This window comes from Anas acuta, chromosome 2 (assembly GCF_963932015.1).
Source record: "Anas acuta chromosome 2, bAnaAcu1.1, whole genome shotgun sequence".
In the NCBI taxonomy this organism is placed as follows: domain Eukaryota; kingdom Metazoa; phylum Chordata; class Aves; order Anseriformes; family Anatidae; genus Anas; species Anas acuta.
Genome location: NC_088980.1, coordinates 114,065,278 through 114,077,053, shown reverse-complemented (window position 1 = coordinate 114,077,053; position 11,776 = coordinate 114,065,278). Strand labels below are relative to the sequence as shown.

At 40.1% G+C, this 11,776-nt stretch overlaps 1 protein-coding gene across 4 annotated transcripts; it reads left to right on the top strand.

The window, feature by feature from the left end:
- The first annotated feature begins 827 nt into the window (after positions 1-827).
- RNF138 (ring finger protein 138) lies at positions 828-11,553 on the top strand. 4 transcript variants are annotated; one of them, XM_068671799.1, is made up of 7 exons: positions 828-1,546; positions 2,329-2,494; positions 4,030-4,145; positions 5,855-5,920; positions 6,403-6,508; positions 7,337-7,444; positions 8,430-8,845. In XM_068671799.1, the coding sequence occupies exons 1-7, from the start codon at positions 1,440-1,442 to the stop codon at positions 8,508-8,510; spliced, it is 750 nt and encodes a 249-aa protein (XP_068527900.1). In that variant the 5' UTR covers positions 828-1,439; the 3' UTR covers positions 8,511-8,845. The 4 variants fall into 4 exon arrangements, with proteins under 4 accessions (XP_068527900.1, XP_068527898.1, XP_068527902.1 ...); XM_068671797.1 differs by having other exon boundaries at positions 857-1,546; positions 5,852-5,920; positions 8,430-8,839; XM_068671801.1 differs by lacking the exon at positions 8,430-8,845 and adding an exon at positions 8,856-11,553 and having other exon boundaries at positions 862-1,546; positions 5,852-5,920; positions 7,371-7,444.
- The last annotated feature ends 223 nt before the right edge of the window (positions 11,554-11,776 follow it).

Sequence of the window (11,776 nt, the reverse complement as noted above, 5' to 3'; positions counted from 1 at the left end):
AAAGTAAGTAACTAATTTTTGGTTATCCTGATGGTCTTTCTTGCTCAAAACTAAAGAGCTGATGTGTTTCTCATGCTGGATGACATCCAGATGGCCACAGTGAGGGGTCAGGTGCATTCCTGAATAGCCCGTGTGAGGCCGCATGGGGCCATCTTTCTATAAGCCATCTTCTGAACCTTGTTCTGCAGCTGATGCTGCTGGCGCAGTCCCCTCAGCACTAGGCAGTGTGTTCCACCAGCAATGCCTTACAGCGGAGCAAAGGGCACACGCATAGTTTTTGTTTTGCGTAGGCTACGAGTTTCATTAGGCAGAGGTATTACCGAAATCCAGCTTTGTCAATGTACAGTGCTGAACCAGCTGCAGAACATTCAATACCTCAAGAGTTTCCTAACACAAAGTCCCAAATTTATTAGTGCTGGTCAGCATAACTGGAAAACGTTCACCTAGTTAATAATTGAAGCTCCTGAATGTTATGACATGGATGAAATGTCTGCACTTAGCTGGGTTGGCTGTGGGTTTTTATTATCTCCCAAAGACTCAGGGTGCCCATACAAGACCTGCAGCGCTTCCCCTCGCAATTTGAGGGGCCAGCACTTGCTTTATGCTTTTCCACATCGCTGTTTGCAGCCGCCCCGTACTCAAAACGGGGGTGAGGACAGGGACATGAGGCTCGCAGCGGGTGGACGTGTGGGCGGCACAACCTTCTCCTGCCAGGAGCACCCCAGGGCCCCAAACCCACGGCCACAGCGGGGCCCGGCGGAGCCCCCTGGCGGCGGGCACCACAGCCCGGGCACCCTGGGGAGGGGGGAGCCGCACGCCCTGGGGGACATGGGCGCCGTCCCCAAGCCCGGGGCCGGGAAGGGGCCGGCAGCGGCGGTGGGCGCGGGGCGAGAGGTGAAGGGTGAGGGGGCGGCCGTGCCGCGCCGTGCCGGGCGGAGCGGGGCGAGGCGAGGCGAGGCGGCCCCGCCGTGTCACAAGAGTCCCGCCGGGCCGGGAGGCGATCGCCATGGAAACCCAGGCCCGCCCCAGGCCCCGGTCCCGCCCCTGTCCCCCGGGCGAAGCCGTGGTGGTGGCGGCGGAGGCGGCGGCAGCGGGGCCTGGGCGCAGCGTGGAGCCCGGCCGGGCGAGCCGCGGCTGAGCCGCCCGCAGGCTGCGCGGAGGGGGCGAGGGCGGCGGCTGCAGCAGCGGGGAGCGGCGCTGCCGGGGGGCGGGCAACGAGCGCTGAGGGGCGGCGGCGGCGGCGGCGCTTCCCGAGCCGGGCCCGGGCCGTGCCGGGCCCGTCCCCGTCCCTGTTCCCGTTCCCGTTCCGCCGCCGCCCACCTGGCGCCAGGTGCCCGCCCGCCATCTTCTGGTGGCCCCGCGGGGGGCGCGGCGGGGGGTCGGGGGGTGCTGGCACCTGGCCCCCCGCACAGCGCGCTGCGAGGCCCCGACGCCTCGCCATGGCTGGGGAGGCGGCCGCGCAGCGCTTCGACGAGGATGATTTCTACTGTCCCGTGTGCCAGGAGGTGTTCAAAACGCCCGTGAGGACCGCCAACTGCCAGCATGTGTGGGTATCGCTGCGCTTTATTTCCCTGCCCTCCTTCTTTCCCTCCCCCCCCCCCCCACCTCCAGCCCGGTTTTCAGGCAGCGCCCCGAGGTAAGGCAGGTTGACAAGGGCTCGGTGCGAGGCTGGCTCCTGCTGAGGTGTCCCCCGCACTTCTGGGCTTTGTTTGTGCCCCCCCCGTTCGCTTTCCCAACGGGAGCGTGGGTCAGTTATTCCCTCTTTCCCTTCGTCCGTTCCTAGTGGAAATCCATGCCTTCCTAGAGGAACGTTTAATCACAATTTACTCCTCTGCTTAACCATACAGGGTGGTTAGAAAGGCAAGGTACCCTTGATAGTTGGTGTACAAGGCTTCGCAAAGAAGCCTGAGGAGAAACGCAGAAGTGAACGAACTGAAATCTTTGGGAAAACTACAGAAATGAGGCTTGGCGGTATTTTTGGCTCCACTTAAGGACAATAAACAGGAATTACTCTGATAAGATTTTCCAGTGTCACGTGCCTGCTGCACCATTTAATATCTCATTAATGATCAATCCAGTGTAGAGCTCGGGAGCACTAGACAGAAAATAGTAAGATCTTTACCTGAAATTCATTGCCGGCTTCCCCTAATTTCCATATACTTCTTTGTAAGCACCATTCATTTTTCTTATTTCTATCTTATAAAGATTTTTGTCCAGTAGTCTGTGATGTATCACTTTTTTGCTAATAATCACTCATTTCTTCTGAAGGACAAATATCTAACTTTTTTCACTTTGCTAATCTGTGTTTGTGGTAACTTTTCAATTTAGATTTTGCAGGAAGTGCTTCTTGACAGCTATCAGAGAAAGTGGAACACATTGTCCTCTCTGCCGGGGGAGTGTGACTAAAAAAGAAAGATCTTATCCCAAAAGGGCTCTAGATGTTGAAAACAATATGAAGAAAGCTTCTGGGGGCTGTAGATGCTGTGAGAAGCAGGTAGAGTAAAACTTTACAAAAAGTTGAATAACCTTGTTCTTATTTTTAAACAGACACACTCTTACTGTGTGCCTTTCATGTCTGGGAGCTAAAAAAAAAAAAAAAGCCTGTAGTAGTTTGGACTTAGTTTTGTTTGGCTTGTATATATGAGGCACGTGATGCCTACCATTAGCTACCTGTTAGGTATGCTTAACATGTAAACTGAAAGAAGATCTTGTATTGTCTACAGTGACTTCCTGAGTGGGGTGCCAGTTTTTCCTCCAAAACAATGAGAAAACTGGATATAGCTATAAAACTGGCAAAATAAAAGTTAGGTGACTGAAAATGAAAGTTAGAGATGTATGGAAAACCTCAGACACTTCCAGTAGGGAAATGAAAGTGCTTAGAGTTACTTCAAAACTTACTCAAGTTGTGTTTTTTGTTTGTAATTTAATTCTGTACGTAACATACAATCATGTGGATGTTTCTCCCTGCACCACAGAACATCAGGCCGTTTATTTTGTGATGGGGGCATTATCATCAGAACTTTGTGTGAAATCCTGACCCCACTGAAATCTAGAATAATCTGCCTTCTGCTATAACCGGATCCAGGATTTTAGTGACCCATTTTATTTACATCAGATTTCACCCGATCCAGGTAGTCTTTATGTTAGTTGGGTTTCAGCTGGGACTTGGGTCTGCCAGTATGCAAAGGTGGGCTTTTTGCTCTGTTCCACCTGATACATCCAGATGGAACAACTGGGAGAAAGAAACAGTAACAAGTTGGTAAATTAAAAGGAAGAATGAAGCAGATCTTCAGAAGAACTTTAATGAAATTTAGGCACAGGCTCATGAGATGTGGTCTTGTTCAGCTTGTAAACCTGTAGGCAGAGTGCTGCTGGACCTGAGATTCTGATTTAGGCCATGTCCAGTGCAGCTTTGTTCTGACAAAATCTAGGCAATTCATTACTGTCTTACTTGCATCTAAAGTGGATAGGCAGCTATAAGCTGTTGTTCATCTACCTCCATTTATGTTGTGTTTTTTTTTTTTCTCCTTAAGTAGAAAAGTTGTACATTGTCAGAACACACCTAATGCAAAAAAATTTCGCTCTGAATAGAGTAACAGTGGTCCGGAGAAGACAAGGAGCGGTGGTGCTGACATCCTCAGGGCCCCTCCCTACAGTGGCTCATCAGTAATTGATCTTGGATGTGAGAGGTGTAGTTCCCATGGTTTTGTTTCAGTCAAGTGGAGTTCACTCACATCTTGCACTCCTGGGAGAGCTTTCTCAGTTTCTCTCTGGCTGTAGAGGGTTTGGGGAGTGGAAACATTCTCCAGTCTCACAGTGATAGAAGCTCTATAGGAAAAAAAGGAGTGGAAGATCTTATGCGAGGGAGGAAAATGTTCATCCTGAGAGGGGAGGCACAAGTTAAAGAGTTCTTGCTGCATATCATGTCTAAATAATCCCTGCATGCATTGCTTTCTGTTGGCAGAATTCTCTTCCTTCTGTCCCTGGATTATTCAGTATAATATGAATAATTTGGCATTTCATTTACAGGTTAGATTTTCATGGATGAGACAGCATTATAAAACGTGTAAGAAGTATCAGGATGAATATGGTGTTTCTTCTATTATTCCAAACTTACAGATTTCCCAAGATTCAACAGGGAACAGGTAATCAGGGTGTTTTATGTATAACTATGCATCTTTTTTCCCCCCAAAGGACTTTTTTTTTTTTTCCCCAGGACATGTTTTCTTTTAATAATAATTATCTTCTGTTATATTACACTTCAAAAAATTACAGTTTTTCCAGATGTTTTTCTTTACTCAGCACACAGAAGAAAACCTTTCTACATGATGGCTTGGAATGTCTTCTAGGGGCTCTTTAAAAAAAAAAAAACAAAAAAAAAAAAAACAAAAAACATGTAGTATTTCCAACTTACTTTCCTTGCTTTGACAGCATTTGAGCAGCTTGCTTTGCAACAGATCTGATAATATCTAGCCCCAAGGAAGTTCCCTTCTTTTATTCCCCCCTCCCTTTTCATAAGTCTGTTTTAGTGGTTATCCTGTTTCAAAACACTACTGTGAAAGCTTTTGTTTTCAGGTTGAATTTGTTTTGAACTGATCTCTTATGAGGGGTATAGGGAATGCCAGCATGTTACACACCGTAAAATCAAATGCCATTTACCACTTTGCTTTCAGACAGTAAAGCTAAAGAGCTTTCTTCCTCATACCTTCTGACTGATGCACTTTTTTTTTTGGGGGGGGGGGGAGGGGAAGGGACAGTGGGAGGGAGGTTTTTTGAAGACCATTTTTACATACTAGTTTCATGGAGTATTTATTGCATGTAGCTTGTGCTTTATTTACTGTGTGTGTTGACATCCTCTTTTTAGCACACTGAACTGTGTTTGGTTTTCAATCCACCAGTATACTGAAAGCAGAAGTTCAAACTGTTACCAGAACTAGTTGTAGCAATGTTTAACTGAAGCTTCTGGATACTGTTATACAATTATTGATTATGCCACAGTAGAATACCTGTGCCTGTAACATTATAGAAGTATAAAAAATGTACTGTGACCAGATTTGTGATCATAAATATTCATGTTCTTAGGGTGGTATATCTCAGTATATCTGAGCAGCTTCTTCTGGCATAACTTGAGGTGCATATACGGTTAAATGTACTTTATAAAATGTTCCTGTTTGTCACTCTTATTTTAGGAAATTGATATTGTGCACCGCATGAGGAAATTTTTCTTGCTGTAGTTGAAAATTTTAAATGACTTGGACAAACACGTGATACTTAATGATTATTTACATATCCATAAGTCAAAAAACTTATAAAATGCTATCTGTCTTATGCTGTTATAGTTCAAAATGCCTTTAGAGTTATGTGGCTGTAAACTCCACTACCATTCATGTTGACTAAATGCTTATTTTATGGTATACCAATTTCCTATAAAATTATGTGGTAGTCCACTAAGGGTCACCACGGTAACTAGATACTGAGACTTGCTTTGATCCAAAAGAAAAGTTGTGGAACTTAACATATGTGCCATAGTGTGTTTTGCCTTGAAATTCATGGGACTATACATGGATATATATGGATATGGATATATATATATTACTAAATATATATAACTATATATTACCACATATATATTTATTACTACCTAGTAGTCAATACATAATAAATACATAATAAATAAATAAATATTATTAATACTATGAAGTAATAAATATATAAATATAGTAATAAGTATATAACTACATATAATAAATAAGTATATAACTATATATTACTATGCTATTACTAAATTTTAAGAAATCTTGATAGTGGATGACAATAATAACCTAACTTTTTTTTTTTATTTCATATAAAGTAGCAGGAATGATTCAATATCTGATAACGGAGGGATGGCTAATAATCAAATACTTCAAGGAGATACAAGGTAGGCTGCTTTTTTTTTGATAGTTAATATTACAACAGATCCATACAGTCAGTGTAAGCTTCTACTAACTAAAAAAATAAGCTACAGAAAAAAAAAATCAAAAATCTTTTGTTTCTTCTTCATTTGCATCCATATACCAGAATTTTTCAGTACTTTCCTGAAGGATTTGAACTAAAAGATATTACCAGTAAGAACAGGATGCAGCTGCAATGCAAAAAAAAAATAAATAAATGTATTTTCTGAAGTCCAAGTTTCAAAAGAATGCATTTAGATGTACAAGTAATAAATTTGATTTACATTTGCAGTTTGGAAGTATCAGTGGAGCTCTGTTAGGTCCACAGTTATGTTATTAATGGCATTTTTTTTGTTGTTGATTTGTCATTATTTTCCCAAGTTCTTGTAACAGATCAGTTAAGCTTTTCATAACACTACTTCCAAAACATTTTTTTTTGCTGTTTAATGCTGTGTATTTTTGTTTACAGTGGACATCCAACCTTCAAATGCCCCCTGTGTCAGGAAGCCAATTTTACCAGGCAGCGCTTGTTGGATCACTGTAATAATAGACATCTTTATCAGATAGTTCCTGTTGTAAGTAGTCACCCCCCCCTTTTAAAATATATTTTTACTAATGTTTAATGCTTTAATACTTTCATTTTAATTATGTGAAAATTAATTTAAGCATGCAGTAACTAGTCTATATCTACACAGGTTGCTGTAGTCTTCAGAAAAACACTGTATTTTACTGCAGTGTGTTTAAACTCAAAACACTTGGCCATCTTCTGGTCATTTTTAAGACATTTCTCACACGATTGTCTCATTTATCTCAAGTTGAAACAAACTCAGCTTCTAAGCTTGACATTAGTTACTTTTCACTTAGTAATTCAGATCTGTTTTTACAGAATCTCATTTGTAACATAGTTATTGTTTCATGTGAAACCTACAGTTACTTGGGAAGTAATCTAAGGTTACTTAGGTTATCAGAAGGAGTGGAAGAGAAAAATCTGTTTGGTTTTCCAGTCTTCTCATCTGTTTAGGAACTGTTATTTTTTCTTTTCACCTACTTGATCATCTCAGCCCTATGAAAATCCTTCCAAACAGTAAGTAGGATTCAGTGATTGCTTAAAATGTAGTAAAGAAAGTAATGGAAATTGGCGAAGGGAGTGACAGACAGAAGTAATAATCCTTCACTTCTTAGAGAAACACTAACAAATTTGGCAAGCTGAAATTTAATTTTTGAATGCTACACCACTGAGGAAAGGAACACCTCAAACTATATTTTCTGTAAACAATTTTACTGTATTTTGATAGTGGATGAGTAATAGTCTAGTTATTCCTATAGAACATGTTTTTAATGCATTCTGCATTACCAGTAACTTTTTTTTTTTTTTTAATTCTCTCTTTTTCTCCCAAATTCAGATCTGTCCTATTTGTGTATCTCTTCCTTGGGCAGATTCTAACCAGGTTACCAGAAATCTTGTTAGCCATCTAAATCTGAGACACCAGTTTGACTATGGAGAATTTGTGGTAAGCTTTCTTGTCTTTGATATGTGTGGGAACAAATAGTAACTTTTTTTTTTTCTCTAGAAATACAAATGTCAATTAAATTTCTTTAGAGCAGTAACACACTACGCTGCTGCTCTGGGCAGAAGTCTGTAATAGGCCTGTCTGTTCTTAACTTTGTGCTGTCTGCATGGAATGCTATTGGGAGTAGGTGTTGTCAACAGTTAAGCTATGCTCCAAACTAGTCACTTAAGTCTTTAGCTTAGTGTTCTCAGTCTTCACTATTTGTTCTTTTATAACAGTCTCTCGCTTCTGAGGGAATCATAGATGCTACTCTGTTTTATTGACATTTTGTAGCTATTGTGGCAGAAGTGGCTAAACCATTGTTCTCAGGACTTAAAAGTGCAGCTTTACAAGCTGGTGTGCTGCTACAGCCTCTCTTCCAATATGTTGTGAGAGGGGCTGCAACATGAAAAAGAGACGTGACATTAAATCACTGGTCTGGTTGCCTTCTTTCAGGGCTCACTTGGAGTAAGGGGCCTTGGAGTAGCTGCAAAACTACATAAGCAGGTTGTTAGTCACTGGGCTGATAGTAAGTCAAGCCAGCCAGATGAGTCCTGCATGTGGGATCAGGTCTCTGGAGAGTTCAAGCTGTAGTTTCTAGAGTATTTAACAGACTTTGGGGTGCACTGCTTTAGCCTTGTGTGGGATAAACATAGTAGTTGAGGCATAGGCACCCTCACAGGTTAATGAACACAAAGATAAGGTATGTTCTTTGTGTTGAGTGATCTGTGACGAAGATAAGAAGAGCTTGGAGATTGACTTGGGACTGGGCTCTTCAACATGAGTGCATCTTGCTTGTTTGAGGATATAGAACTGGTGGTTGGAATTATGATTTGAGGAAGCTGCCAGAATTGCACTAAAAAGGTGTATTACTCTGGCATATTAACATCTTGGAATACAGCTCTCCAAAAGTAGCGAGGTTAACCACCCATCTTTTGTGATACAGGTTTGCTTTCTCAATTTAAGCAGTATATTCTTCACAACCTGTGATTACTGTTGTCTGGGGATCACATTTAGTGTTTATTAATGGAGAAGGTTATTGCTTGTTGGAAACCCTGGTATAAGAATTGTATGACACAGTCAGCTTTCCTGAGCTGACTCTTCTGCAATGTAATTGAGCCAGGAAAAGAAGATGGACCCTTCTGTTTAATGAGCCTTGTCCCAATCATCTGATTCTTCTCCTGTCTCGTGGATCTTGTACTTACTTGATTAAACAAAAGGTACTGTGCAACATAAACCGTCAAGTACCACCAAGTACCACATGCCAATTCCTGTGTTAAACTGTGGAAAATGGATGATTAAAGTAAAGACTCTGGTGCTTCTTGAGTATTTGAATATTTGAGTATTTTCATGATGTTTTCATTTTGTTTAGAATCTTCAGCTTGATGAAGAAGCCCAATACCAAAACGCAGTTCAAGAATCCTGTCATGTGAACTTTTAAAGTATAGGCCCCCTTCATCCTACTGACTGAGAGAAAAAAAATGCATTAATTCTGTTGGTAATCTGAAGCATATATTAATAAAAATAGAATCCAGTAACTAGTTTTCAGGCTTAATTTTTCCACGCCGATAAGGACTTTTCGTAAGTGATTTTACTAAAACTCAAACTAGACATTTTTACTGAGATCTGTCCCTGTGGAATTAGGGACCTTTTTGGAACATCTCACAGTTGTCATGATTGTCTTTAACTTTTACTACTCTGTTAATTACACAGTTTCTTATGTTAATGACAGATATTTTAATTGACCAGTAACAATTTGAAAACAGCATGTTGGAAAGCGATGCAAAGATGCTCTGTTGCACTGTTGAATTTTTTTTAAGTTCATTTTCCATCTACTAAGATAGCTGTGAGATAATAATTTTTTCTTCTTCCTGCCTAAGGACAAAGTTTTATTTGATGTTGTGGTTTGTTTTTTACCATTGCTATGTAAATGAAAATAATGCCAATGTAAGAAATCAGAATACTTGTTTTGCATAGATCAGCAGTGCAGAGGAGGTTTCTTTCACTTTCACTGAGAAAGAATGATGCCATTGCCTGGGAATAATTACATCTGTGTTTTCCCTTTTTGAGCATAACTAAAGTAGGACACTTACTTAGTAAACTGGATGAAGAGTTTTCTCTGTACTCCCAACTATTCATGAAGACCATTCTCCTGATATATTGGGTTTGCTTCTGTCCTGCCTTTCTTGGGAGACTGTGTAAGTAGAGAACTAATCGGCTTCAGACCTACCAGTGCTCAGAAATGAACTTGTTTATTTTGGTAAAACTGATGAGAACTTCAACACCTACTGCATCCAAAGACTTGAAAAAACAGTTGAGAAGAAAAGCTTCTTTTAAAATAATTACCAACATATTCCTATTCTAGATAACCATACCCCCAGCAAGACAGTTATTAAAATCAGAGGAAAAAAATTACCTAGGCAATTTTGAATTTAAATAGAAAATCAATTTTTTTAAATAATGTTCAGATATTTAATACTGTTGGGAGGAATGGGAAATAAAGCTGCACAGATAACTTTTTTTGAGATTCAGACAGAGAGAGTTCTGAATATGTACCTTTTAGGAGTGACTCTTCATGTTGCATTACTATCATCCATTGGCAAACTGTTGTTCTTAATGCGTACTGCAAATGTGGTGAAGAGCATGCCCACTAATTTTTCTGGTCTAGTTAATGAGTTATATGTAATAATATCAGTAGTGCAGCAGAAGTACAATCTGCTTCTTGTACCCTCTCTCCCATTTGCTCTCCAAGGTTTTGATTATTCTTTAAATACTAGAACATTTCTTATTCTGAAACTGTTAAGGTTGAAATGCCTCATTCTACAATGTAATGGGTTTCAAAACTGAACCCTAGTTATAGTATGTTGAGTGTTGGAATTAAAATGCTAATACACTGTAACTTGAAATTTCTATCTTCTATTTTCAAAAAGTCTAAAACATCGCTGAAGGAATCAGCTGGCTAAAATACAGCTAAAACCAGCTATTTCAGAGCTATCTAAAAATTAACATCCCTTTTATAAAACATGAGTGGTATTTTTTTACTGGCTTGATATGATATTTTGACAAAAGGCCGGAATTCGATCTGGTGCTCCACCTTTCTTGTTTGCCTTCGTATTCCTATCTGAGTGTTCTCACTCTGTAAGCTCTAGTGCTTGTTCTGACCACATACTGTTTTGGTGTGGTTCACTCCAAATGTGATCTAACTGAAAAGTTTTAGATTTTTTTTTCTCTGTTCCTCTGTAAAGCTAGCTGTGAAATAGTGTCCTTAAACAGAAAGAAATTTCAAGGTAGCCTGATACTAAAGTTGTAATTTTTAAAGATAAAATGACCGTGGTGTTTGGTTTTTATTGCTGCATAAATGTTCTAAGGAATTTAATAGTTATATTAAACTTTTTTTAGATTCAGTGAAATATTTATCTGATCTGGCAAAAAATGCCTGTAGCCAATACAGATTCAGAACACCTCTTGGACACTGGAACCAGTTATTTCTGTTACTTGAACATAACCTTGAGAATTGCAAATATATTTACATCTACTTTAAAACTCTGGGAAACATGTTTTTTCTATAGCAATAATTAGTTGTCACTCGGTGCATAGTTGCTGAAGTAGCATTTTGGTCATGTTTAAATGCTGAAAGACTCAAATGCACATTTTAAAGCACCAAAAGGCTACAAACACAATATAAAAAACTTGCAAACTGTTTATCCTCTTTATTTGTGTATACTAAGATCTGTACTGGTAGGCGTTGCCTTGCTTCATGTTTTATACTTCTAATATGAAGATATTGCATCCAGTACATTCACTAGGTAAGCGTTTAATGAAAATGAACGATCTAATTAAATATGCTGCTGCTGGTCATGATCTTTCTCACTGAAACTTAAAACGTGCACAAAAAAGCTGTGTATTTGTAATAGGTCATGCTTATACTCAGAACATAAAAAACCTTTACTGGGACATTGCTGTTGAACAATGTTTTTCATGTTCATGTTGCCTTGTGTATGGTTTCAATATGCTACATTATGTTGGAATTTTACCTTCTGTTTTTTTTCGATTAAAGTTATTTTATTTTCTATTTGTCTCTTTGTTGCATAATAAAGATGATCATTTCCTTTGGCACTACTTCTTCCTTTCCAGATGCTTTCTAAACTTCAGTTAATTGTCATTCGTATGCCTTCATAGTATGTTGCTTGAACTAATGAGTTTGGCCTTGGCTCATGATCCTCTCATGAGCTGACAAGCTACCTTAAATCACATCATAAGATATTTCCACGAAGCAAAAATGATGATAGGTTG